Here is a 25,471-nt window from a genome sequence, read left to right as displayed (position 1 = left end):
TATTTAACGAGACATATGGATTTAACTCATGAGTTGACAACGAGCAAAACCTGCACCTCGACGACGAAACGTTTCTCAAAGTCACTCGCGACCTTCGGTTTCGCCACCGACGTCCACCATCTCCCTTTCTCTCCTCTCTCCCTTTCGTTCTCTTCGAAGATGAGCCAAAGTAGGTCTCCCTCTCTTCCTCGATCCGCTCTTTGCGTCTTCTTACGCCAATCCCTCCCTCTCTCTGGCAGAACCCGCCGCTCGACGACCTCCCACCTCCGGCACCGGTGGTCCCTCCAACTTCAGCTCTGCTCGACCTTCCACTTCCCAAGGAGCAGCCTCAGCCAAGAAGTTCGCTAAGGACAAGGAAGACGCTGCTACGACGACGACTGCTTCAGGTTCCTCTGGTGAGAAGGGGAAAGGGAAGGCGAAGGGAGCGAAGGTCGAGGAGAGGGAGGAGGAGGAGGTCGGCGGCGGAGCAGGAGAGGAGATGTGGAGTGAGGAGGAGGATGAGGAGGCTATTTCGTGAGTTCTTTTCGCTCTCTGGCGTCTCGAGTGGGATAATCCGGACTTGGGTGGAAGTGGAGAGGGAAGGATGGACGAAGATGAACGAGAAACGAAGACGAAGAGGGGAAAGGTCGAGCTCACCTTTCCTCCCTCCTCCCTCTCGACGTCCTCTCTCTCAGCATGCTCGAAGGCATCCGACAAGCATCCGAGACCTTCCATGCCAAGAGAGCCAAGAAGGCAGCTCAACAGCACGAGGAGTTCAAGAAGACCATCGATCAAGCTCTCGCTGGAGTCAAGAAGGACATCGAGAAAGGGTGGGAGGAGGACGAGGCGAAGATGTGAGCTCGCTCGGTTCTTTCCCTCTCAACTCGAAGCTGATCCCTCAAACTCCTTCTTCAGCAATCAAGCCATGGCCAGACTCACACCTCTTCTCGCTCCCGAAGATACAGCCAAAGCCAAAGCCGACTACGCTCGAGCTGCCAGTGCCAGAACTGTGAGTTGCTTTCTTCCTCTCTCTCGCGCTCTCTCTCTCTCTCTCTCTCTCTCGCTGACTTCTCCACTTTTTATGCTGTTTGAAGATCGTCTGGAACAAGCTCGGTCACTTGTACGATGGGCCCGTCGACGAAGCGATCCTTGCGACCAGGGACGAGGACGCCGCTCACATCGCTGAGATCGAGGGGAGACCCAACGAGATCAAGAGAGCTCGAAAGAAGGCGATCCAGCTTGCTCAGAAGGAGGTGAGCTTGAGTCCTTTATATCTCCTTTCTTTGGAACTGTGAACTGACGCGTTTTCTCTTTTCGTTGCCCAGATCGCTCTCGTCCACGAGGAACAGACGGCGCGTCGCTCTTCTCTTTCCCTCCTCTTTCTCTCGTCCCTCTCCCGTTCTCGGCGCATTTACTCATCCTACCTTCCCTCTTCTTCTTCCCTCTTCTATAGATGATCACCAACGGCCACGACCTCATCCGAAACTGGTCCTCGGTCCTCAAACCTCACCCTGCTCACTTCGCTCGATCTCCGTCGCTCACCAACAGGAAGGGACGATCCGCTGGAGTTGGAGGAGGAGGGTACTACGTCGGAGGTGTTGGAGGAGGGACGTCGGCGTTGAAAAGGTTCCAGCAGAAGAAGATGAGAGGGATGGGGAAAGGGTTTTGAGGGTTCGACGTGTCTTTCTTTGCTTGTTTCTCGCTCTCAGCTTTTCGTTTGGTTTGGTTTACGACTTTTATGCCCCTCTTTTCTCTTTAGTTCGATCTAGCATCATTCTCCTTAGTCCTTTTTTTTCTACTCAGCACTTTGATGATTTTTTCTCTTCGTTTCGAACGAACAAAAGTCCCTAACGACCGCCTCCCTCTCCTTCTCTTTCAATCAGCTCTCCCTTCCCTTCCCTCCTTCCCTCCCAACCCTCACCCTCGTCCATCCCTCCCTCCTCAAGATCCCCCCCTCGCCCAACAACCATGTCCACTCCCACTCAACCCCCTGCTCCTATAGCGCAACCCCTCCGCGGCCCTTCGATCCTGACGATCAAGATCAACACGCTCGCCCTGGTGCTCTTGATCCTCTTTCGGAACCTCGACCTCTACCGGATCTGGAAACGCGTTACTTACAACTTGGGAATGGGGAGAGAGGTCACCAATGCGATAGAGACGGGGATGGTGTTAGTGCTGCTATGGAACATAGGGGCTGCTTGGAGGAAACTGGGGAGGGTTGGGAAGGCGACGAGCTCAAGAGGAATGGTGGGGACGCCTTTGAAGGTGAGTGCATGTACTCGTCTCTCGTCTTCTCTTCATCTTTTGAGAAAAGCTCAGAAGCTGACTTGTTCTCTCTCGTCTCGTCTCGTTCGTTTTTGCTACCCAGACCCGACCAACTCTCTCAGCTCCCTCCGTTCCCAGCTCCTTCTCGCCCTCCTCCTTCACCTCCTCCTCCTCCTCCCCTTCCTTCCTCCCCTCCTCGCCTTCCCCTCCCACACCTCGAACGAAACTTCGACCGAGATACTCCTTACCTTCCACTCCTACTACCACCCCCAACCCCACCGTCAATCCAAACCCAACCCAAACTCCTCTTCGACACCAAACGCCAGGAGCTCCTTCGCCCTCGTTGAGCTTGAACCAGAGCTCGAGCTTGAACCAGAGCAGCAGCGGAGGAAGAAGCTTGAAATCCGCGCTGGCGAGCTCCACGTCGAGTAGTAGGGTCTCGCCTTCTTCTGCTAAACTGGGAGAGGAGGGAAGTCCGTTGAAGGTCTGGAAGCTCAGGCAGAGGGCCAGTTTGGGGGGGAGCGCGAGTGCGAGTTCGAGTGAGTGTCCTCCGAGTTGAGTTCGTTTTGAGGCTTTAGGAAGAGATGGAGGAACTGACTCTGCTTTTTTGGTGTTCTTGCGTTGCCTCTCTGGGGTAGGAGACGACTGGCTTTAAAGAGATCAAACCAAGGGTCGACCGAACGACGGATGAATGATTGAATGAAAGGGTCGGACCCGTCCAGCTAGCTGAAAGAGAGAGCAGCAATGCCATGGGCACATCATGAAAGTCATTTCGAGAACGAAGCCACTAAGAAAAAGGAAGAGCACGTGAAAAAAAAAGGAAACGGAAAAGAGAGAGGAGAAGAGAAGAGAAAGCGACAAAACCGAGTCCAGTCGAGAACCGAAACCGAAACGAGAACTACATAGAACCCAACGAAGACCACAAGGAAAAAAAAAAAGTAGATAGAAGACGTAGGAAAGCTACACCGTCGTCCTCCCACCAGCCGACGACTTCCTCCCCAGCCGCAACACCCCTTCCAACAGCCTATCCAACTCCCTATCGAACTCGTCGAACCTCCCTCCCAACTCTCCTCCTCCTCCTCCCGCTCCCGCTCCCGCTCCCGCTCCGGTTCCTCTCCTCCCCTCCTGCTGAGCCTTCACCCCGAACAGCTTCTCCTCCACCTGATCCCTCTTCGTCGTCCCGTTCATCATCGACGCCTGTTTGCTCATCGGTTCCCTCGCCCTCGCGTTGATCACCGCCAGCATGTTCTTGACTCCGAAATCGTCCCTCGTCACGAGCACCGGTCGACCGTTGACGAGTCTCGTGGCTGGTGCGGGTAGAGGGTTGGGAGGCGTAGGGTTGGAGGTGGTGGAAGGGTGGGTGGTGGTAGTGGTAGTGGTTTGGGCGGAGGTGGACGGGGAGCCTCCTCCTGAGGAACGGGAGAGGGAGGAGATGGAAGCGACGGAGGGTTGTTTACGATGTTGAGAGGCGGAGGAGGTAGAACGAGAAGTGGGAGTGGTTGAAGTAGAGGTGGCGACGGCGGGGACGATGGTGGTTTGAGAGGCTGAGTTGGAAGGGAGGGTAGAGGAAGAAGGACCGCTCCCGTCGACGAGAGGTTTGACGCTTCCCGACCGAACCTTCTGCAGCACCCTATCGATCTTCTGATCGATGGCTCCGTACTGCTCGTCGAACTCCTTGGACTCCCTCGTCGGTTTTGCCAAAGCTCCCTCGAGGACGTCTCCTTCGCTCGGCGACGGTGTTCGAAGGATCGATCGGCTCTTGTCCTGAGGGACCGAGAGGTTCGTCGGAGGCGTCCATTCCTGTTCGATGAGTTCACTGATATCGTAGGTCGTCTCTCCGTCCGGTTCGATGTAGGAGTATCGAACCTGTTCCGTCGTTCCTTCGACTCCTCCAACAAAGAGACGCGACGACCGAACCGTTCCTCGGTCGGACATGACGAGATCGATCCCTTGGGACGCGTTGGTGTTGGCCGAGAGGATAGCAAGCTGGTTGGCTCGAGAAGCTGCTCGCTGAGCGGCGATGATCTCTTGTCTCGAAGGAGTCGGTGTCGTCGACGTCGAGGTTGGACGAGGTTCGGTGACGGTGAGATCCTCTGCTGTCCTGTCGCTTCCGAGGGACGAAGCCGAAGCTTTAGCTGAGAGCTGTCTCGCTGACCGATCCGAGATGGTACTGCTTCTGATGGATCCGTTGGAGAGATCCATGTTGACCGAGGACCGAGAACGACGAGGGGAGGAGAGGAGCGAGAGGTTGGTTCCACGAGGTTGAGCTCGACGAATGATGAAGACGGGATCGGAGGACTGGACGTCCTCGGGATGAGCGGTTGAGATCTCTCGAGATCGTCGTCGTTCCTTGGGGTCGGTGGGAGGTGGAGTTCGGTAGTTGGGAGGTGTCGAATAGCTGTCGACGAGTTTCGTCGAAGGATGCAGGACGCGTTCTGTTTCATGAGAGAAAACGACCAAGTCAGCATTGAACTCTCCACTGACGAATCTTCGAAGATAGTGGAACTCACCTTCTCCTCCAGAAGCTCGTACCGACAGTCCATATCGAACTCTCGCCAAACTCTTCCTCTTGCTCAGCTTATCCTCAACCTCGTCTCCTCCGTCGACCACTCCCTCCGTGATCCCGAATCGTTCCAGTGCGACCTCGATAGCCTCGGCGACGGTGGTGTTGGCCGGAAGGAGGAAGAACCTGACTCTCTCGGTTTGGCTGAGAGCCGGCGACGGAGGAGCGATGTGGGAAGGAGAGGATGGCTGGGAGGAGAGTCGCTGCGACCGAGATCGAGGAACGAGAGTGTCGGTTGTTGGATCGAAGACCATTCCCTCGGGAAGATCCTCTGGACGGATGACGACCTGAAGGGTGAATCGTGTAGCTGGGGAGGATCCGACGAGTGGCGAGAGAGGTTCGGCCGAAAGGAACTCGCCTGTCGAGAGGGAGGAGGTGTTGGAAGCGGAGGCGACGAAGTCCGCTCGTTTGCTGAGGTAGAGCTTGACGAGGGAGTCGTCGCTCCAATCTCCGAGTCGGGCGATGGCTGGATTGAGGGAGAGGTTGGAAGAGATGGAGGAAATGGAGCCGATGGACGAGCGTCGGACGGTTTTGACGAGGTTGGGATCCTCCTGGTTGAGCGAGTTGAAGACGACGAGAGGATGTCCTTCCGATCCGAGAACCTCCTCCTCTCCGTTGACTCCCTTGACGATGAGAACGTAGTCGTCCGCCTGCTCTGCTGTCCCGAGTCTGAACCTCTGGATGGCCTGCTTGACGAGATCGTCCGTGGTCGTCGTCTCGTTGAGGAGAGCCGTTTTGAAGGTCGAATCCGACTCGACTCCTGCTCCGGCGAAGACTCGAAGGACGCTGAGGGTCGAAGCGGCTGCTCCTGCCAGTCCAGCGTTCGAGGAGCCGCTAGTGGAGACGACGAGGATGCTTCCAGGTCGAGGAGACGATCCTCCCAGCGAAGCTCGAGCCATCCGTTGAGCTGCCGACGATTGAGCGACCGTCGCTGCTGCCTGACTTCCGTACGAGAGCGAAGGATGAGGAGCTCGTTCGGGAGTGGTGACGACGGCTGTGGAGAGGTACTCGTGGTAGAGGGCTTGCTGTTTCTGATCGATCTGCTGGAGCCGAAGCCCGTGAGGAGAGATGTTGACGCCTGCTTGAGATCCAGAGGTCGACGTCAAGGAGTTGGATCGTTTGGGATCCGTCGAGTTGAAGCTGACCCTCGAGGAAGCCGACGACGACGAACGACCTCCTGGTCCACTGGGAGGGGAGTCGAACGTCGAACCTGGAGACCGAGCTGTTGAATCGTCCTCTGAAGATCGTCCTCCGTTGAAGCTGTCCCTCTCCGCGTCGCTGATGACGGTCGACGCTCGAATCCCCTTGTCCTTCTTGTCCTTCTTCCTGAACAACGAACCAAACACACCCTTCTTCTTGCTCTTCTCCTCCTCCTCCTTCCTAGCCCTCTTTGCCCTCTCCCCGTTGGGAGAAACGACGTCCGACTCTCGATCCAGGCCGTCGTCGTGCGACTCGGTGGCTTCCGAGCGAGCTGAACCACCGCTAACGTGCCTCGTCATCTCTGAGAGAGCCTCTCCCGTAGCGTAACCTTGAGGTGGAGTCGAACGAGCGACGGCTGGAGTGGCGTAGATTCGACGAGTCTCTCCCGTGTCGAGAGCTGGGTCGAGGAGGTCTCGAGAGGAGGAGGGAGCGAAGGTGGACTGGGAGAGGGAGACGGGAGAGCCGAGGGAGGTAGTTTGGCTGACGACGGAGGAGGTAGAGGTTGAACGAGTGATCTGCTGCTGCTGGGAGGGTTGAAGTTGAGAGGGGAGGAGGACGCCTCGACCGAGCTCGGCTTGTTGTTGCTGTTGAGCTGAGGATCTGGCGGACTGCTCTGGGGAGGACTGGGAAGCGACTTGCTGGGACTGCTGCTGACCGACGACTTCGGCTTGACGAGCTTGAGGGCCATCCTTGACGAGGTTTCCGTCCATCGAGTCCGAGGAGGAGAAACTCGACGAGGCCGTGAGGTGGTTGGCCGCCTGATCCTCCTCTCCAGCTCGGTCGTCCCAGCTCATCCCGTCGTCCGGTTCCATTCCACCGAAGGATCCGTGACCGTCTGACGATCCACCTTCTGCACCAGCTTCGAGCTCATCCCTCAGTCGAGCTTCCTCCTCGTCCATCTCCTCTCCCTCCCTCCCTTCCTCGTCGTAGTCCTCTCCCTCGTCTCCTTCCTCGTAATCTCCCTCCTCGTCGTCCTCGTCCTCCGACCAGCCTTGGTTCCCAGGATGCTCGACGTAGGTAGGAGCTGAGAACTTGACTCCCTTCTTGCCTCCGTTCTCGATGGAGGCTTCGTCGGTTGGTGAAGGAGAACGGGAGCCAGGGTTGGTTTTGGCGGCGGAGAGGACGTTTCGCAGTTGGAGACGGGAGGTTGCGAGACCGACGTTCTTCTCTTCTTGAGTAGCTGCTGCGATCTGTAGAAGTAATAAAAGATAAAGTCAGCGCCTCGACATGAGGAAGGAGAGGATTCAAGGAAGGAAGGAGGTTGAGGTCGCGCGAGCGGTCCTTCCCTTCCCTCTCCCTCCTTCAGCCCATCCAGCTCGCCTAGACCACAGCTACCTCCTCAACTACACCCGACCAAGAATATGCACGAGCGTGGACTCACATCGACGTTTCTAAACTTGTTCAACCTCGCTAACCGCTCGTAAGGGGTCTCGATGTTTTCAGCGGGGATGTATCCCACGTCCTCCGTCTTCAGAACGTTGACGAGCCACCAGTAAGAGTTGGTATCGTCCAGAAGAACGAGAGAGTCTCCTTTGACGACGGAGGCTTGTCCCTCGACGGTGGCGACGAAGGTGTGGCTGGAAAGAAGAAAGAACAGCAGGAAGGGAAAGGGTCAGAGGAAGGGGACGAGGCGAGGGAAGGGAAGGAGCTCAAGCTTGTCGAAGCTGGACTCGAAGGACAAACAGAGCGTAGTTGAGATCAAAGTCGATATCTGGATCTATCGAGGCGGAGCTCTGAGATAATCCAAGTCATTAGGAGGGGGAGTCAGCGACAAGAAGCAGGGGAGGGAGGGGGGAAAGCGAAGTTGACGTGAACTGACCGATTCTCCTTCGTCGGAGTACTCGTCCTGAGAGGAAAGACCCTCGTCCTCTTCGTTTCCAGTGTTGATATGAAGCTCAGGTCGAGACATAGCAGTCGTGATTTTGATCGTTTATGAGAAGGAAGGGAGGGAAGGCGAGGGTCGAAGCGGAAGGGAGGGCGGAAAGAGGGGAAAGGGGAGCCAGCTTCCCTGGGGTTTGTTGCTGCTAGCTTCGTTGGCCTTGGGAGAGCGTATCGAGAGAGAGATGGATGGGAATGGACGGCGTTAAGGGAGGGGGTCGTCAAGAGAGAGGCGGTCCAAAGCCTGAAAGGAGGTTGCTGAGCGTTGGAGGAGGGAAGGGAGGAGCGAGAGATCTGAGCTTTCGAACGCGCTCGTCAACCCTTCCTTTTTTTTCTCTACTTTGAGGTATCTCTTTTGGTGTGAACGCGTCCTTGTAGTCCCTGTGATGCTCGTCCAGAGAGTCTCGAGCTTTTCGGACCAATTTCGTACACATCCTATCTAGCGAAAACCTCTAGCCACAAAAGCGTTTCCCACGCAACTCTTCTCCAGAGCATTCTGAGCTGAACCAATCCTTCCATCCCCAGCAGACCGACGAGAAACGGATTCTATACTACCCTTCGTACGGTGCCGTGTCCCTGAACCTGAACAGCTGAAGAAGGAACGAACAGAGTCAACGACGCGTCGAGATGCAGTCCGTCGACAACGACGAGACTCACCTCCTTCTACCTCCCTCAAAGAGTCTTCGACAAGATCTCGTAGTCGAATTCATTTTGGTCCTCGTCCGGTTCAGATCTAGAAGGTGACGTGGGATCGATCTCGTATCTGCAAGGCGGGGCGAGAAAGAAAGGTCAAAGGAAGTCAGCAAGAGACTTCGTTTCGAGAACGAGACAAGGAAAAGGAAAACGAACCCCATCCGCGAGTAAAACGCAACAGCTCCCAAGTTCTCTGTCACAAGGAAAGGAAAAGTCACGGTCAACATGCGGTCAAGAAGAGCAAGAGGAAGGGAGAGCGAACTCGACTCACTCTTCAAACTCGTCAACACGACCTTCTTCATCCCAGCTTTCCTTCCCAACTCCTCCACTCCCTCCACCAGGATTCTTCCCAACCCCATCTTCTGATGCTTAGGCGAGATCGAGAGCTCGTACCTACCGTCCAAGAACGCGTCCAAGAGGCAACCACGATCAGCTTGAACCCTTCTCGTCGCCTTCCCTCCCCTCCCTTTCCTCACTTGGCCCGAAACTCACAGATAAACCACTGCATCCTCTCCACCCTCAACCGTCTCATCCACTACGAACCTCCACCCCAGATACCCAGCAACCTCTCCCGAGAACGAGGAGGGCGAGCGTCGAGCGACGATGTACCGAGCTTGGGAATGGAAGAGCTCTGCTTTCTTGACCAGAGGTTTCCAGCCGAAGGAGGAGTCGACGTAGCTGTATCGAAGTATAGGGCACCAGAGTTAGATTGGAGCGGGAGGTGTTGGTGCGCGTAAGGAGAGCGCACAAGGACTTCATGTTGCTCGAGAAGATCGAGAAGATTGAGGTCTTCTCAGCGGGGGTGTAGGGAGCTCTACGGACTGTGAGGTCGAATCTGAAGCAACCACGTAGCAAAGAGACGTAGTCAGCCTCAGGTCATAGGTTGAGTGGAGCTCGGGAGGGAAGAAGAGAGACAATGCCGTGGGCACGAAGAAGGGAGGAGGAGGGAGGAAGGGAGATTGCGAGCTCACTTTTTAGCATCTCCTTCGAGAAGTTGAAGATCGGAAGCCAGTTCAGCTGGAGTGATCTGAGAAAGAAGGATGTCGGAAGCGAATCTCAACACTGCTGCAGCTCCTTAAAGGCGCAAGGTCGAGGCGACACCGAGAGGGAAGGGAGGTCGAGCTCAAAAGAAGGGAGTGGGAGAGCTCACCTTGTTCGCGACCTTTACGACCTCTTGAGGAGAGAGTTCGGCCATCTAGGACGTCCGAGAATGTATAGACTGTCCGAAAGTAAAGTCTGGGTTCTATGGGCTTTGAGGAAGTCCTTCTGAGGTCGAGGTGGACGTTTGAAGCGACCTGGCTCGAGTCCTCCCTCACGTCGACCCGTCCTCTCCCAGCGCAGCGAGATCGAGACGAGACGCGACTTTCTTGCCCTTCACTCTCTTTGGGATCGAGAAGATGCAAGGAGGCTTGAATACACGCGTAGACTAAAGCAAGGAGACTCGGTGATACAGATGGGTAAGTAGAAAGAGAAGCAAAGCGGTATCAACGAGGCGGAAGAGAGGTTGTGAAGAGTATAAGTCTAGAGATGCGAGCTGTTTGAGGGAGAGAAAGGTGTGCAAGTGAGCGAACGAGAAAGGATATAAGAGAGAGCAAAGATTCGTAGAGGATCGTTTTGAACAGCAAGGAAGAGACGAGATGCGAAAGAAAGCAAAGAAAAAAGAAGAAGAGCGAGTTTAAGTCTAGATTCTAACGACGAAACGATTGAGCATGTTGCCGTCCTCCGAAGCGAACGGAGTGACTGGTTGACTGATGTAGTAGCGACCGGGAGGACTCGAGGCGGGAGGGGCGACGTTGGGAACGAGGCTCGAGAGCGGAGGGAGGGAGGACGAGAGGTCGGCGAGGCTTGGAAGAGGTTGGACAGCGTCGTGAGTCCATTTGGCCGGAGGAAGGTCAGAGGGAAGAACATGGGATGGAACGGATTGAGGGGGTCGGGAGGATGAGGAGTGTGGTCGAGTGGAAGGCCAGGATTGGGTGGAGGAGAGGCCCAGAGGCTGAGGAAGACCGAGGGAGGAGGAGGATGAGGAGACCGATCTGGGAGGGTAGGGGTAGTTGGAGATTGGATGGTGGTGGTATTTGGGAGAAGTAGACCGAGAAGAGGAGGATGAGGAGGTGTTGGAAGCGAAGGAAGGGGTAGGGGAGTTGAGGAGGTGCGAGTGTCGAGGGTGATGCGCCGAGACGCGTCGAGGTCTCGCTTCCTTTCCTGTTCGTGTTTCCTCCCCCCAGCCATGCTCTCCCGAACGTCCTTCTCTCGCTCGAGACCTGTAGTCCTGCTCTCCACCAGAACGAGCCCTTTGAATCCCTGAGACTGCTGGTCTCCCTTGCGACGAGCCTCCACGAGACGACGACGATCCTCCACTGGAAACGGGTCGAGTCCCTGAAAGCAGATCCTCGTACATCTGCAACCTCTCGGTCTTCTCCCTCGAACGACGAGTCTCCAGCACGTCGAGTTTCCCATCCCGTAGGAGTTTCGGCGAAGAGGAGGTGTCGGAGGAGGAGGAAGCCCAAAGGGAGAGGGAGAGTTGCGAGTAGGCTGGGTCGAGAGAGGGTCGACGGAGAAGATGAGCGGTTGCGTTGGTATGGTACGAGATGACGTCTGTTCAAGAAAGAGGAAGGTGAGTTCGAGGAGAGAACGGGAGCTTTTTCTCGATGAGAGAACGGAGTGGCGAACGTACGGAACTTCTTTGGAGTCTGGTTGGGAAGCTGCATCGTCGTCTGGAAGGTTTGCTTGACGAGTCCTCCAAGCATACGACGAGCAGGGACACCCTCACTACGAAGGCAGATCGAAAAGAAAGGAGCAAAGAGGGTCGGTCAGCGACAAGTAGAAGTTGACGAGAGGGCTGAAACGCAGGGGGTGAGGCTTCCAAGGGGCGAAAAGGATGGAGCTCGTAATGTTTTTCTGCTACTCACTTTCCTCTAGTCCTTCCGGGACCGGCTCCTTCGACTTGATCGTAACCAAGGAACTCCCCAACAACGCGGCTGCAGCTCCACTTTTTCCCGTCGGTCCTGAGCGAAGAGGGAAAAAGGAGGGGGAAAGGGAAGAGGGTTCTAGTTTTAGTGTCGGTCGAGCAAAAAGAGATACGAGAAGAGAGAGAGGGAAAAGCTCACCAGCGTTGCATCCCTGTTTCCTCTGTAGAAGAGCAAGAGGTACGAACAGGAGTCAGCAAAGAGGAAAAGAAAGCTTTGAAAACCAAGAGGGAGGCAGAGGGGGAAGCGAAGCGCGTCGTTCGACGACTGCATTTGTTGACCTCTCGATGCTCTCCCCCCTGTTTGTCGAAGAGATCTGCGAGGCAAGAAGGTCGGAATGCCACTCACCTTCTTCCCAGATGAAGACCGTTCCGTCACGCACGAGTTGATCCCTACAGACGTGAAAAAAGAAAGAGAACAAAGGAGGGAGGAAGAGTGAGCTCGAGAGGTCATCGATTCTTGTTTGGTTCGGGAGAAAAAACGAGAGTTGAGCTCACCTTTCTTGTCTTGTAAGCCGTCTTGTAGTCCTAGGGATCAGACCCAGCCTGACAGCTTCCAGTAGGACCAAGCTGAGAGGAAGGAGCCTGAAGTGAGCATTTTACCGACAGAAGACGAGGCGGCAGGGACTCGAGGAAGAGAGGAGGGAGGAGGAGGAAGAGACGAGAGCGACTCACGCATCTTCAGGCGAGACGAGAACTGTTCCTTGGGCTGAAGGCAGTTGAGGGGACGAGCTCATCTTGGAGGATTTCTTATCTCTACTTGTGAAGTTTCAGTCGAGAAGGAGGGACGAAGGGACGAGGGGAGGGTGAAGAGGAGAGAGAGGGACGTGGTTGGCAGGGGGAGACTCGAGGAAGTCTGAGGAGAGAGGGTTTGAAGAAATAAGAAAAGTTGGTCGTCAAAACTACTACTTGGGTGTGATCAACCAGAGACGAGAACAGAGCCGTCATGACTCCTTCATACCTTGGAGGCCGTTCGTTCGTGAACTCTCAAGCACTGATCGCGAGAGGACCAAAAGGAAGTTTGCCGATGAAGCCGCTGGAAACCCAACAGAAATGAAAGTGGAACCGGATGAGAAAGCTCTTCCGAGCGAAAAAAGATGGAAGGAGCGAAGAGGAAGATGGTTTGTGTTTGGGCTGGTGGTTGGGAGGGGAGAAGGTAGAGGGGGGGGGGGGGGGGGGGGGGGGGGGGGGGGGGGGGGGGGGGGGGGGGGGGGGGGAACGAGAAGAGGAGGATGTTTTCGAGAGTCAGAAAAAAGGGGCGGATCGCACTTCACGTTTTTTTTTTTACTCCGTCCCTGAATTAGCTCTCTCGGACAACAAAACCCCTGGGAGACGGAGGCAAATCATCTCCTCCGACACGACGTGAGTCCTTCCCCTTCCCCGCCTCACGTTCCCTCGGCCTCCCTTCGATGGACAGACACACCAAACAAAAGATTCAGGATCAGACGGCGACACTAGGGCAGTCCCAGTTTCGAAACAGAAAAGGTGCTGCAACGCCAGGCGAGCGGAGGAAGAGGAACAAAAGAAAGGAGAAGAGGAGAGGAGCCTTTTCAAGAGCTCCCTCCCCCTCCCATCCTTCTTCTTGTCCTTCCTTTCCCCGCTCCCTGCTTGTTTTCCTTCCTTCGGCGGCAGTTCGACCGACGATCGCCTGCCTTTAGGCCTAATACTGTAAATCGAGGTGGAAGCTTCGAGGTACATAGCTTCGAAGAAGGATGAAGAGGGGGTGAGAGGAAGACTTGCAGCCGACTACTGAGACGCGTCGAGCGAAGGGGAGAGGACGAGGAAGCAGACACATGTCTCGCGTGGTCCATCCATGCGCTATAAAACGTACGAACGGAGACGAGATGAGAGGTCGGAGCCTGTGTCAAGAGGGAAGGACCAAGGCGTGAAAACTCCGAAAACTCCCAACGAGAGTTCATGACCGCGTCGTCCCTTGCCCACCCTGAAACTGACATCGAACTCGTCGCAAACGCGTCTTCAGATCCAGCATCATCAATCCTCCATCTTCTCAGACGTATCCGAATCTAAATGGACCCTCCCGTCGATCATCTCTTCCGTCCAGACGTCCTCTACGTTGACCTTGACCGAATCGGTCGTGCTGCTCTTCCGCGACTGAGGGATCTTGTCGAATTGACTCTGAAGGGCGACGAAAGGTTGAATGCTCTCTGCTGTCGAGAGCTTCCGAGAAGGTGATGGTAGGGGTGATGAGGGAGGTGAGGGCGATGGCGAAGGCGAAGGTGAAGGGGAGGAGGAGGCAGGGGAAGAGTCGTCGCTGGGGAAGGGAGGAGGGACGTCGTTCGCTGAGATGTAAGCGGTTGTTGGGAGAGGAAGGGGATTGGTGTTCGTAGAAGGATCGATCCAGCCTCCTCGGAGTCCGATTTGAATGATTTGAGAGATGATGGACTCGAGATGGGCGGTTCTGAAGAAAGCGACGCGTGAGAGGGACAAAGGAGAGGCGCGGTCAGCTTCTGAGCTCAGAACAGGAATGAGACGAAAGTCCAAGCAGTCCCATATCCAAGTGAAAGTGTCTGGCAGTAGATTTGTACGATCTGTGAGCGGCACTTCGCTCTGCCCGACAATCTGAGAGCTCGACGACGAGGCGTCGACCAGCCAGGAACCGTAGACGATTCTCGAGCTCCCGTCGGATCCGAATCTGCGACACCGACCTTCAGAAGCCCCAGACGTAGCGTCCTCCCTCTGATATCGACTTCAGAGAGCTTCCCTATAGCAGGCGAACCCCTGGAAACTTCGAACGTCGCTCGACGCCCCTCCTTCCCTCCCTCCTCGCCCTCCTCCAGCTCGCTCCCAAATCCAGATGGAGAAAAACTGTACTTACTTTGCACTCCCGTCCTCCTTAATCTCGTCCTCCTTTTCCTGCAAACTCTTCACCATCTTCTTCATCTCCTCCAGCCCTTCCTTCAACTCGTCCAGCCTGTCGTCGACATCATCTCTCCGTTTCCCAGCCGACCGAGACGAACGGTACGCCTCTCCTGCGATGAGAGAGAGGCCGACGAAGAAGAGGAAACCTTCGGCGAGAGCCGTAGCTCCGTTGGTGATGGCTAAAAGGAGGGAAAGGAAGGTTCAGCTCGAGCTCAACGCTCTCTTTCTCCTTCGCCTGAGACGAACGCACCCTTGGCCTCTATCAGAGGTCGGATAGTCGACTTTGGCTCGTTCAAAAAGCCTGTTCGAAGTTTCGCTTCCGAGGTGTGCATCGTTTGAGCGAGTTTCTGTTCGGATAAAGAGGAGGAGGGAGGTCAGGAGGAGGAGAGGGGAAGAGAGGAAGGTCGACTCACGATGCACAACCGCTTAAAGCTGTCGTGTTCGAGCGCTTGTTTCTTGAGAGAATTCGCTATTGGTTTACTGATCGTCTTAATCAGCAAGCTTGCTACTTTGACGGAAGCCATGGCGAGGGAGCGGAGGGAGGGAGGGAGGGAGGGAGGGAAGGAGGGAGGGAAGGAGGGAGGGAAGGAGGGAGGGAAGGAAGGAGGTCGAGAAGGAGCGAGCGATGAGTTGACGGCTGGTGAGCTGGACTTTTGAGAGGGCGAGAGGAAGCAGAGGGAGCACACGGGCTATAAGCCGAGAGAAGATAGGCTGAAGAACGAAGGAGCGACGGGGTGAAGGTTGAAAGGAGGAAAGGAAGGAAGGGAGGACGTTGAGCTCTCGCTTCCATTCGGCAGAGTCGCAACGGAGGTCCGTCACCGGCGCTTCCTTTCGAAAAAATCTTCCAGCGGAAAAGAGCAGAGTCGATTAGGGGATAAAGAAGAGTTCCGGATGATAAAGATGCGTATGTGGGTGGTAAAGAAAGGAGAGGGGTCGTTAAGAGAAGAGAAGGACAAGGGAGGAAGAGCGACAGAAAGCCGCTCTTCGAAGAACAAACGAGTAGGAAAACAACAAAGAACTGTAGGTGAGACTTAGGTGTAAGGAACTATAAGAAGGGGTAGGATAGACAGGTCTAGGTAGAATGAGTGTGTGTGCTGCAGACGCGTGGTTCGAGAGTCGAGAAAGAGTCCGTGAGAGAAAGAGTCGAAAACTAGTACCGAAGAAACCTAGGGTTGAGGAACCACCTCGCCGTTGAGAGTGCTCCAGAGAGATGTCGTAGCAAGGGCGAGCATGATGGACTCGGTCTACACGAAGGGGAGAAGAAAACGTCAGTTCGACGAGATTTGAGAAATGAAGAACGCGTCGAACTAACCGTCTCCATCTCCATCGCACTCTTCCTCCCCTCCGCTCTCTTCCCTCGATTCTTGAACTTCTCCTTCGCTCCCTCGGTTCCCTTCTCCGTATGAGCTCGCACCATCTTCCTCTTGGTCAAGCTCAACTCGTCCGTCATCTTCCAATCCTCCTCCCTCCGCCTCACACTCGGCTTCGTCTTCAACGGACTGATCACGACCGGCCCTCCCTCTTCCTCCTCCGTCTCGTCGACCCAGTCCTCCTCCTGAAGTCGACGAGGAGGGAGCATAGCTGCTGCTGAGAGACCTCCTGCCTCGCTGTTCGTTCGGAAATGGATTCCGTTGCGACGATGGCGAGAGCCGCTGGTTTGAAGAGGGTTCGTGTTGTAGGTCGAGGAGTAAGGGTAGGAGGGAACGACGGCGAAGGTGGTAGTCGAGGAAGGATGGGTAGAAGGGTCGAGCACCATCATGGAGATCGAAGAGGATCCATGCGAATGGCCTGCCTTGGTCGGTCGTATCGTCGAGATCGAATCGGATGGTGAGGCTTGGTCTCGAAGGTAGTTGAGCTGAGTGGGAGTCTGGTCGTCGAGGCGAGGATAAAGGGCGAGAGGTGGAGTAGGAAGGATCGGGGATGGGCTGAGGAACGAGGGGTTTGTCTGTGGGGACGTGGTTGCTGATCCGAATCGAGGAGTGGAAGGCGAAGGGAGCGCCGGAGAGAGAGGGAAGGATAAAGGAGAGGTTGGATATTTGAGAGATGCTGGAGCTGGCGAGTCCGGAAGTCGTTGAGGAGGGAAGGGGAAGAACGATGCGGCTCCGAGGGTGCTGACGCTCCAACGGGAAGATTCCTCGTGGTCGTCCGACGTCGACGAGGGTGAGGCAGGGGACGAAGACTGAGGTGATCCTACATCGGGAGACGAGAGATGGCCTGGTTCCGAGTCGGGGGAGAGAGGAGGTTCCGACGCGTACTGGAAGTGCGAGGTCGAAGATGGACGAGGTGTTCTGGGTTCGACGACGAGAAGCGCCTCCTTCGCCGTCTCGAGTTCCTTGGCCAGTTTCGACTTCTCCTCTTCGGCCTCCAACGTCTTCGCCCGTTCCGAGTCCAGTTGAGCACGAAGAGCTGCGAGTTCCTCCTGGACGTGAGCCTTCTCCGACTTCTCTGCCTCCATCTTCTCCGCCGAACGAAGGAACGAAGCGTTGATCTTCCCAAGAGCGATCGAGAGACCTCCAGCGACTGATTCGGCAAGGACGGATTTAAGTTGATCGATTTGGTTGGTGACGATGAAGAGCTGAAGATGGGAGGAAGAGAGAAAGAAGTCAGCTCGTCGCGTCTCTCGAGAAGCACTGTCGTGAAAAGGAAAAACTCGCCTCCTCGCAAGCAGCATCACTCTTCGACCCTATAGTCGTCAAAGCACTAGCAATCCTCCCGGCCTTCCCTTCACTCGTCCCTCCTCTCTGCTCGTTCAGATAACCGTGGATCCTCTTCCTCCTCCTCGCCTGAGATTTGAACTCTGCCACCAGCGCCGACTGCCTTGCCTGAAGCTTCCTGATCTCCAACGGCACCAGTACCGACATTGCCTCGACCGAGAGAAGGTGAGCTGATCCGACCGGCGACGCGCTCTGGATGGAGAGAGAGATGATCTGCTGGATTTCCGACGTGGAGAACAGTGAACGAGCGTCGGCGAGCGGGATCGTCTTGAAGGGGACTGGTACGGTTTGGAACGGGAGGGCCGGGTCGTTGGGTAGAGGTAGGTTGATGGAGGGAGGGAGGTTGGCTTTGGCAGCGATCGAAGCGGCGGTGGGGAGCATCGGAGTGGAATGGGAGTGTTGAAGAGGAGGAGGAGAGGGACCGGACGAGGAAGTTGGACCTGACGAGGGATTGGATCCTCCTGATCCGTTCGAGAGAGTCGATGGAGCGTAATCGGCTTTGAAGGACGAGGCTGGAGTTGGTCGAGGAGCGGGAGGGAAGGCCCTCGATGGAGCTGGGGAGTTGAGAGGGAGTTCGAGGAACGACGACTTTGTCGAGAGAGCGGGCGACGATGCTCTTCCCTGCTCTTCCATCGCTGCTGGCATCCTCGGCGCCACGAGGACGTTCGACGAATCCCCTATCGCTGGTTCCTCCGGAATAAACGAGGCCATCGAGCGAAGATCCGAATCGGAAGCCCAGCGACTCTTCGAGAGTCTCTTCGTTCCCAGTCGTCCTCCGCTCTCGTCGATGAAGGGAGTGCTCTCACTTCTCGACCTCGGGAGTCCTGCCGTCGACGCTGCGAGGGATGCGAGCGCGGAGGGACGAGGAGGATGGGAGAACTTTCCTGAGCTCGACGACGACGCTCCCGTTCCTGGAGTGTTGAGAGCGTGGGTGAGACCTGGACTGGCCGCGAAGACCGACGTGGATGGACCTGATCCAGGAGTGTACGATCGAGGGAGAGCTGGACTGAGACTGGCGGTCGAGGCGAAGTGGGAGAGGCTGGTGTTGGGGGTACCGTTCCTGGAAGAAGTCGAGGAGGGATCCGTCAAGGGAGTGAGGTTCTGCGAGTTCTTCGAAGCGGGCGAGAATTGGAACTGATTCGACTGGTGCGACCTTCCTGTGAAGTTGCTGGATTCCCCCGAACGAAGCTGCTCGGGAGACTGCGTCACGACGACGGGCGAAGACGTGTCGAGGGCGGAGGTCGGTTGGAGGTAGGAGGAGGGAGAGGTGTGGGTTGCTGATGCCGGTGACTGAGAGAGTGTAGAAAGGTGGGTACTGGGAGGAGGGACGATGAGTTGGGAGAGTCGAGGTCTCGCTGATTTGGTGCTGGATCCTTCGCCCGTCGACGCGTGAGATGAGTTGGATCCGGGAGTCGAAGGATGGGTGAGAGTGCTGAGTTTAAAGTAGTATTGGAAGGATAAGAGAGTCAGTTAAGACTTTGTGTGTAGATCTGAGGCTCAGGAAGATGAGAATACACTCACAGCTGGATCAAAGAAGCGCCGATACGACCTGGCGCCGACTCGTCGCTGTAGACGCTCGAAGGACTCTGGATCGAAGACGGAGTAGGAGGGTGATCTTGGTGGTTCGATCCTGGCGTCCTGAGAAGAGGTGGAGATCGTACCTCCTCCATCGACGTCGAGGGCTTCCGAAGTTGAGTGACAGGGACGGTCGAACCTCTTGAGATTTCGTACATCGAGACGAGCTTCCCTCTGCTGACCACTGCCTCCTCCAATCCAGGACTGCTCCCTCCACTCCCGTCGTGCGTATCGTAGCTTCCCGACGAAGGAGTCCCACTTGAGAGAGCCGTACTCGGTTGTAACGTTGCTGACCGACGTCGACCTCCGATTTCCGAGACGCGTGCCTCCCGTTCGTTTGGATCTCCTGAGGGTGAGATGTCGATCTTGGGAGGAGAGCGAAGGAGAGGAGAGAAGATCTGGATGGGAGCAGGAGGACCTCTCCTAGTACTCCGCACTCGGACGAGAAGAGGAGCGGCTGAGGAGGAGGAAGAGGGGAGAGGAGGCGGAGGTCGATTCTGAGCGGAAGCAAACCGCGAAGAAAGGAAGAGAGAGGTCAGTATAGATAACAAGAAGGTGGTAGACGTCTACGAGTATAAATGACGTACTGGAGGAGCAGCTCGAGCAGCAGTCGGTTGGAGGAACGGGCTAGGTTGTTGGCGAAGAGAAGAAGAAGAGGACGGTGCAGGGGAAGCCTGAACGTCGGAGATGAGCAGCAAGAAAAAGGCATCAGAAACGTTTCATCCGAACGTCAAACCCAAGATAGAGTTGCGTGGATCCGAATTCTGAGCTAGCGAAGCAGAAACTCACCTTCCTTGAGTTCTTCCTAGCGACTCCCAAGCCTGCGACTGCACGAATCGAAGACGAGCTCTCGAACACTTCCTCGAACCCCCAGTCCATCCCTCCAAAGTCTGAAATTTCCAACAGGGGAGGAACGGGCGACCTTGTCGTCGCCGAGCTGGCAGCCACGGAACTTCTGGGGGTTGGGAAGGCGGTGAAGGGAGTTGGGAGGGTCGAAGGAGGTCGAGCTGAAGCTGAGGACGACGATGAGATTCCTCCTGCTCCTGCCCACTCATCCGAATCTCGAGGAGGAGCGGTATGAGATTTGCTGAGAGGAGGTCTGGGAGGTCGAGTAGGTGGTTTCTTGGACGGTGAACTTCCTCCTCCTACTCCTACTGCTGAAGCAAAGTCGTTGAAGTAGCCGAATCCTTTCGACGAGGCTGAAGCGAGGGGTTTGGAGGGAGGAGGAGGAGGGTTCGTCGTTGCTGAAAAGGTAGGTTTGAGGGCCGAGGGAACGAGGAAGGGTCTGGTGGTCGAAGTAGGGACGGGTGGTTGTCTAGGTTCTCCAAAGGAGGGCATCTCTGCTAGGGCGAAGAAGGAATCGGGCGAGCTGGGTTTGCGTCGAAGCTTCTGCCCTTTCCTGGAAGGAATGAACGACATTCGCCGCGGTTTGATGATCGTCCGTGCGTAGAGAACTCTAACCGATTAAGAGTGTGAAAGGGAAGGAGGGGGGATTGGAGGAGGAGCGACCGAGGGAAGGGAAGAGGATCGAGGAGGGAGGAGGATCGGAGGGAGGGAAGAAGGAACGGAGCTGATGGATGGTGACGGTTGTGTAGGAAAAGGAGAAGAAGCTCTCTCGGGGGAGAAGAGTGTGTATCCCTTACTACCGGAGCTCATAATTCAGGGCCGATTAGATCCCGACAGGAGTGATGGTTGACAGGAGGGAAGGAAGGAGAGGGGAGCTCACGTTTCGCGGTTGACTTTCAGCCCAGCCCCCGACCCCATCTCCCTTCTTTCCTCCAATCTTTTTCTCCAAACAAAGCAACGAGGCTCGTCACCTTGTCTTTTCCCCTTCTCGGACGTGGCCCGGTCGCGAGAGACGAACACAACGAGGGAGGGAGAAGGACGGACGCCGTCAGTCGTCGTTCTGATCTTTCTCGACGTCGGTCTCACCTTGTGTAAAGAAGGTCATGCAACAGCAAAACAGGTCGTCAAAGAAAGGAGTATGTGAACACTAAAAGAAAGAAGCGGAGAGATAGCAGAGATTGTACGTGAAAGGAGAGAGAAGAAGGAAGGAAAAGAAAGTCGACGTCGAACGAAGGTGAAACGCGTCTCAGTCGTCTCAAGCGTGAACAGGTCGGAAAACACGAACGTCTCCAGCCTTGAGATCCTCAAGTCGGTAACTAGAAAGATGAGCAAACAGGCAAAACGGTGATCAGCAGGGCGATCCGGCTCAAAGCTGAAGGCAAGAGAGCGGAGGCAGCGAGAGGAGGGTCGAGCGCCCAACCGGAGCTTCCCTCGTGCTTGGGAGGAGGAAGCAGAAAATATGTGACTCACCTGACGCTTTCGAGGGTAGGGTAGTGGTTCGCCTTCCCGGCAGCCTGAACTACTCTGATCTTGCTCTTCTTCACTTCGAACTCGAGGACGATGGCGACTCCTTGACCGACCTCCATCGCGTACGATTGGAGTCCCTTCTTCCCTTTGAAGGAAGCGGAGGAGAGGGTGATGACGTCTCCTGGTCGGATGTCGTCTCGACGAGCAAGGAGGTCCTGGGAGGATTGGTGGAAGATGAGGTGGCCGAAGGAGGTGGTGGTGGGAGCTGGGCGAGGCGAACCGAAGGGAAGATCAGCGCTCGTCTTGTCTCGTAGACGAGACTTCGTTTCATTCTTCAGCTTAAAAGACGGTACGCACCCTTGCAGTGAGCCATGTAGAGAGTCTCCGAGACGAATCCGAACGAAGTACCATCCTGAAAGAAGCGAAACGAAAGAAGAGGGTCCGACGCGTCAGTTCAATCCTCTTCTTTCCTCCCAACTCCAGACCCAACCCGTAAAGAAGAGGCCCCGTACTTACAGCGATAACGGCCTTCTTGCTCTGCCCCAGCAAGCTATCCGCATGCCTAGCTACCGCACTTCCCAACGACCTCGACAGCTCCACCAACTCAACTCCGTTCACGTTTCCTCCTCCCGCTCCTCCCTCCTCCTCATCGATCGTAGCCGAAGCAGTCCCTGCTGACGGAGTCCTCGAGTTTTGCTGGTGCAGCTGCTGCTCGCTCGGCCTGTGGATCTCATCCAGGCTGGGTCTCGTCGCCTCGTCCGTCGAAGTTCGACTCGCACCTCGCATCAGACCCGAGAACCGCTTGTTCATCGACGATTTCCGTTGAGGAGAGGTGGGCGAGGAAACGAAAGTAGAGGGTTCGTCGTGTTCGATGGGAGGAGGGGGTTGGGTATCGATAGAGGTTCGAGGAGGGAGACCGCGTGCTGGGCGGGCGGGAGGAGGAGGTGCTGCTTCCTCCTCGTCTTCGTCTTCCTGTTGTGGTTCGTCGTGGAAAGATTCGGGCTCCTCCACTGTTGGCGAAGCGGGAGTAGGATCCGGAGGAGGTTGAGGGAGGGACCGAGTTACTGGAGCTGGGACCGAAGGTCGTCGAGCGGGAGGAGGAGCTGGGGGTGCTTCGTCTTCTTCCTCCTCCTCGTCGTCGAACTGAGCGGTCTTCTCCTCGTCGTCGTTCTCGACAGGCCTCTCCTTCGTCTCCTCCTCCTTCTCCTCCTCGACCTCAGGCTCAGGCTCAGGAGCAGGAAGAGGAGCACCGAACGCACCTCCTCCCATCCCAAACCCTACTCCTCCCATCTTCCCCAACTTGGCTCTCGCTCTCGCTCGTCTAGCCTCGTCGGCGGCTTCCTCGTCCTCGTCCTCCACAGGAGCGGTGGGTTCCCCGACGGCGGGAGTGGAGTCTTCGTCCTTTTCGATGGGCGAAGCGACGGTTTCGTCGGAAGGAGGAGCGGTCTGCCTCTTGACGGGAGGAGGAGGTCCTCCGAACATTCGCATCTGGTTGGCTCCTCCGAGTTTGGCCATTCTATGATCGGAAAGAAGAAGTTCAGCTCGAGAAGTCGAACGAGGAACGAGACGAAGGAAGAGAAACCAACCTCGCAGCAATCGTCTGCCTCCTCGCCTGTTCCTCGTCGTGTTCCTCCGCCTCCTCAGTCTCCTGGGCAGTGGCTTCCGATTCCTCGGGTTGTTGGGAAGTAGGAGTCGAAGGAATCTGAACCGACGCTCGACGAGCGAGGTTCGAGGGAGGAGCTGATAACAAGAAGACGAACGAGAAACGATCAGGTACTCTTCTTCGATTCGACGCGTCGGGAAAGACGACTCACGAGCTTCTTCAGCAGGAGCAGCAGCCTCCGCCTGGTATCCCATCGGCACAGCAGGACGTCCAGAAGCGTGGTGAGGGAGTGAAGGTGGAGGAGCAGCAGGTTCGGGCGAATGAGGAGCGACGGGGACGGGGACGGACGCGTGTCGAGCGGGAGGGAGGGGAGGAGCGACTGATTCGTAACGAACGAGAACGAGAGGAGATAGTCAGCATCGAATCTTGAAGACAAGTAGAGTGCGGGCGTGGACTGACCTTCCTCCTCCTCAGGCTCCGCACCTTCCTCCTCCAGATCAGACTGCACCGCATCCCGCTCCTCCACCTCGGAAGTCGCAGGCGACTCGACCTCCTCGTCTTCGTCGTCCGAAGCGAGAGCAGCAAGGACCTTGGGAAGAGGAGGGATCACTGAAGTTCGACGAGGTGGTGGTGGTGGGGCTTTGAACGCAAACGCGGTACGAAAACGAAATCAGCACTCCGAATCAACCCTCTTCGAGACGCGTCTCAATCTCCATCCGACTCACCTTCCTCCTCCAAATGCTCCACCTCCCTCTGCTGCTCCTCCTCATCTGTCAGTCCACCTTCTTCCTCGTCGATGGTGCTCTCTCCTCCGGTATCCTCAGCGGCGAGAGGAGTTGGCGGTTGAGGGAGGGAACGAGGAGGTGGGAGACGAGGGGATCCTTCGGGCGATGAGTCTTAACGAAGTCGAAGTCGAGGTTGAAGTGGCCATGGTAGAGAGAAAAGATGTTAAGAAAGAAAAAGAGGGGAGGGAGAGGGGAGGTTAGGGTGTGATTTCGTAGTGTACAGAGGGTACAGGGAGATGAGGGTAGGGAGGGAGGGAAGAAAATCAGAAACTGTTGTCCGCACCCTTCACTTCATTTTCCTCCACAGCTACAGGAATCGAAGGCAACGACCTCTTCCTCTCCTTCTCCTTCACCACCTCCCCGTCCTTCTCCTCCTCGACCTTCTCCTTATCCAACGACGACTCCCTGCTCTTTGGCTCGTCCTTCAAATGCTCGACGGGATGAATCGGCGGTCCCACGTCCTCCTTCTTGACCTCTCGATGCTCCAGATCCATCTCGTGGTAGCTCGCATCCCTAGCAGGCATGGGGATCGACGTCCTTCGAACGTGGTGTCCAGCTTGAGCGACCGAGGGGATCGAGACGGGATCGACGATCTCCTGAGCTGGGGACGCGACGAGTTGATCTTGCTTCTCCGGTTCGACGACGGCGAGGGTCTTCTCCATGTGCTCGACTGAAGGATCGACCTTGGAAAGCTCGGCTTGAGCTGGTTCGTCCTTGGGAACCTCCGATCCTTCGTCGTCGTTCGACTCGACGGGAGCGAGAGCGATACCAGCCTTCTGAGCTCCCTTCGCTCCCTCCTCTCCCTTCCCAGCTTCTTCCTCCTTCTTCTCCTGCTCCTTCTCCTCCTCCGTCTTCTCAAGAGGAATCTCGTCCGGGTTGGGAGGGATCGGATGTCCTGCGTCTGCTTCTCCTTCGACGACGGGAGCCGAGGTTGAAGTCGACGTGGAAGTCGATTTCTGAGGTTTCCTCCTGGGAGGAGCGGCTCGTCGAGGCATGGCTGGGAGAGGAGCGGTGGTTTTGGTTGGGTCGGTGGCCTCGGTGGAGGCAGAGGTTTCGGTGGGGGAAGGGAGGACGGGGAGAGGAGTGGGTTTGGGTTCGTCGCGTTCGACGTCGGGCGAGGCTGGCTGTTCAGAGGAGGAGTGTTTCTTGACGGGAACGGGAGGAGGGGCCTTCATCATTCCCATGGGACCTCGAGCTCCGATCTTGGCCATTCGGGCGGCGATGGCGGCCCTGAAGAAAGTGAAGGACGAAAAGAGATGGGGATCAGTTCTCGTCGTCTTCGGCGCAGAATCGGACGCCTCGACGACAAAAAGATGAGACTCACCGTCTAGTCCTCTCAGCAGCCTCCTCATCATTCTCCTCTACAGCCTCTTCTTTCTCTTCTCCATCTTCCGCTCCCTCCTCAGGCTCCACAACCAAAGCCTTCCCTGACTTCTCGACTCCTCCAGCTCCCTCGTCGTCACTCTTGTGCTCCTCCACCGTCCACTTGCTCTTCTTCTTCTCCTCGACGACGACCTCCGACTCGGGAGCAGCGACGGGCTCGGGTCGTTTCCAGACCTTGGGTTTCCCTGAGGGAACGGGAGGGGACGAAGCCGAGGGAGGAGACGAAGAACCGAATGCTCCTTGCGCTTGTAGAGCGGCCATTCTCTCCTTGAGAGATCCTCCGGATTTAGTGATAGATTCCTTAGCGTCGGAAGCAGACATGGCTCCTGGTCGAGAGGTAGAGGTGGGAGGAGGGGAAGCGGTGGTGCTGCTGGGAGATTGGGTAGAAGGGAGAGCGACGGCTGGGGACGACGATGACGCTGGCGATGGTTGAGCTGAAGCGTCTCCTCCTCCTCCTCCTCCTCCTGGACTGGTTCCTTCGGTAGCAGCAGCAGCAGCCTTGTTCTTCCAAGCCCAGTTGCCCGGTTTCCCTCGAGGAACGGGAGGAGGAGCAGTGGGAGCAGCGGCCTTCTGCTGGAACGCAGCCATTCGATCTTTGAGAGATCCTCCTCCTCGAGTGATGCTCTCCTTCGCGTCCGAAGCGGACATTCCTCCGACCTTGACAGCTGAGGGAGC

The 25,471-nt window shown here is 56.4% G+C and overlaps 9 protein-coding genes across 9 annotated transcripts; 2 read left to right on the top strand and 7 right to left on the bottom strand.

The window, feature by feature from the left end:
* Nucleotides 1–113: 113 nt before the first annotated feature.
* BDY24DRAFT_440298 (uncharacterized protein) lies at nucleotides 114–1,749 on the top strand. Its single transcript, XM_076644510.1, has 7 exons — nucleotides 114–169; nucleotides 240–513; nucleotides 675–833; nucleotides 895–988; nucleotides 1,074–1,232; nucleotides 1,305–1,331; nucleotides 1,433–1,749. The coding sequence occupies exons 1-7, from the start codon at nucleotides 160–162 to the stop codon at nucleotides 1,646–1,648; spliced, it is 939 nt and encodes a 312-aa protein (XP_076498002.1). The 5' UTR covers nucleotides 114–159; the 3' UTR covers nucleotides 1,649–1,749.
* A 127-nt stretch (nucleotides 1,750–1,876) lies between these two features.
* BDY24DRAFT_440297 (uncharacterized protein) lies at nucleotides 1,877–2,960 on the top strand. The gene is made up of 3 exons (XM_076644509.1): nucleotides 1,877–2,244; nucleotides 2,348–2,783; nucleotides 2,883–2,960. Exons 1-3 carry the CDS (start codon nucleotides 1,948–1,950, stop codon nucleotides 2,897–2,899), a joined length of 750 nt encoding a protein of 249 aa, XP_076498001.1. The 5' UTR covers nucleotides 1,877–1,947; the 3' UTR covers nucleotides 2,900–2,960.
* Nucleotides 2,961–2,983: 23 nt separating this feature from the next.
* BDY24DRAFT_440296 (uncharacterized protein) lies at nucleotides 2,984–8,149 on the bottom strand. Its single transcript, XM_076644508.1, has 5 exons — nucleotides 7,827–8,149; nucleotides 7,691–7,740; nucleotides 7,389–7,584; nucleotides 4,755–7,197; nucleotides 2,984–4,679 (listed from the first exon to the last, which is right to left on the bottom strand). Exons 1-5 carry the CDS (start codon nucleotides 7,914–7,916, stop codon nucleotides 3,205–3,207), a joined length of 4,254 nt encoding a protein of 1,417 aa, XP_076498000.1. The 5' UTR covers nucleotides 7,917–8,149; the 3' UTR covers nucleotides 2,984–3,204.
* A 146-nt stretch (nucleotides 8,150–8,295) lies between these two features.
* On the bottom strand, nucleotides 8,296–9,857 carry BDY24DRAFT_384739 (GNAT family N-acetyltransferase). The gene is made up of 8 exons (XM_076639860.1): nucleotides 9,729–9,857; nucleotides 9,550–9,605; nucleotides 9,327–9,413; nucleotides 9,071–9,256; nucleotides 8,850–8,971; nucleotides 8,735–8,771; nucleotides 8,543–8,648; nucleotides 8,296–8,475 (listed from the first exon to the last, which is right to left on the bottom strand). Exons 1-7 carry the CDS (start codon nucleotides 9,771–9,773, stop codon nucleotides 8,558–8,560), a joined length of 624 nt encoding a protein of 207 aa, XP_076497999.1. The 5' UTR covers nucleotides 9,774–9,857; the 3' UTR covers nucleotides 8,296–8,475; nucleotides 8,543–8,557.
* A 263-nt stretch (nucleotides 9,858–10,120) lies between these two features.
* Nucleotides 10,121–12,775, bottom strand: BDY24DRAFT_19830 (Gti1/Pac2 family protein). Its single transcript, XM_076636447.1, has 7 exons — nucleotides 12,219–12,775; nucleotides 12,042–12,113; nucleotides 11,893–11,936; nucleotides 11,686–11,707; nucleotides 11,488–11,583; nucleotides 11,253–11,347; nucleotides 10,121–11,173 (listed from the first exon to the last, which is right to left on the bottom strand). Exons 1-7 carry the CDS (start codon nucleotides 12,278–12,280, stop codon nucleotides 10,260–10,262), a joined length of 1,305 nt encoding a protein of 434 aa, XP_076497998.1. The 5' UTR covers nucleotides 12,281–12,775; the 3' UTR covers nucleotides 10,121–10,259.
* A 579-nt stretch (nucleotides 12,776–13,354) lies between these two features.
* Nucleotides 13,355–15,031, bottom strand: BDY24DRAFT_384733 (OPA3 family protein). The gene is made up of 4 exons (XM_076639859.1): nucleotides 14,837–15,031; nucleotides 14,674–14,770; nucleotides 14,380–14,602; nucleotides 13,355–13,962 (listed from the first exon to the last, which is right to left on the bottom strand). Exons 1-4 carry the CDS (start codon nucleotides 14,945–14,947, stop codon nucleotides 13,536–13,538), a joined length of 858 nt encoding a protein of 285 aa, XP_076497997.1. The 5' UTR covers nucleotides 14,948–15,031; the 3' UTR covers nucleotides 13,355–13,535.
* A 278-nt stretch (nucleotides 15,032–15,309) lies between these two features.
* Nucleotides 15,310–19,051, bottom strand: BDY24DRAFT_384731 (uncharacterized protein). The gene is made up of 4 exons (XM_076639858.1): nucleotides 18,659–19,051; nucleotides 17,078–18,569; nucleotides 15,736–16,998; nucleotides 15,310–15,667 (listed from the first exon to the last, which is right to left on the bottom strand). The coding sequence occupies exons 1-4, from the start codon at nucleotides 18,868–18,870 to the stop codon at nucleotides 15,590–15,592; spliced, it is 3,045 nt and encodes a 1,014-aa protein (XP_076497996.1). The 5' UTR covers nucleotides 18,871–19,051; the 3' UTR covers nucleotides 15,310–15,589.
* Nucleotides 19,052–20,645: 1,594 nt separating this feature from the next.
* BDY24DRAFT_384729 (uncharacterized protein) lies at nucleotides 20,646–21,674 on the bottom strand. The gene is made up of 4 exons (XM_076639857.1): nucleotides 21,542–21,674; nucleotides 21,383–21,437; nucleotides 21,029–21,290; nucleotides 20,646–20,874 (listed from the first exon to the last, which is right to left on the bottom strand). Exons 2-4 carry the CDS (start codon nucleotides 21,396–21,398, stop codon nucleotides 20,814–20,816), a joined length of 339 nt encoding a protein of 112 aa, XP_076497995.1. The 5' UTR covers nucleotides 21,399–21,437; nucleotides 21,542–21,674; the 3' UTR covers nucleotides 20,646–20,813.
* An 846-nt stretch (nucleotides 21,675–22,520) lies between these two features.
* Nucleotides 22,521–25,264, bottom strand: BDY24DRAFT_384727 (uncharacterized protein). Its single transcript, XM_076639856.1, has 6 exons — nucleotides 24,738–25,264; nucleotides 23,697–24,643; nucleotides 23,354–23,524; nucleotides 23,088–23,267; nucleotides 22,840–23,007; nucleotides 22,521–22,765 (listed from the first exon to the last, which is right to left on the bottom strand). Exons 1-6 carry the CDS (start codon nucleotides 25,115–25,117, stop codon nucleotides 22,563–22,565), a joined length of 2,049 nt encoding a protein of 682 aa, XP_076497994.1. The 5' UTR covers nucleotides 25,118–25,264; the 3' UTR covers nucleotides 22,521–22,562.
* Nucleotides 25,265–25,471: the final 207 nt, after the last annotated feature.

Source organism: Mrakia frigida (assembly GCF_051309035.1).
Source record: "Mrakia frigida strain ATCC 22029 unplaced genomic scaffold BDY24scaffold_10, whole genome shotgun sequence".
Classification (NCBI taxonomy): domain Eukaryota; kingdom Fungi; phylum Basidiomycota; class Tremellomycetes; order Cystofilobasidiales; family Mrakiaceae; genus Mrakia; species Mrakia frigida.
Note: the sequence above shows the minus strand (reverse complement) of the source record. Positions and strands in the feature narration are given on the sequence as shown.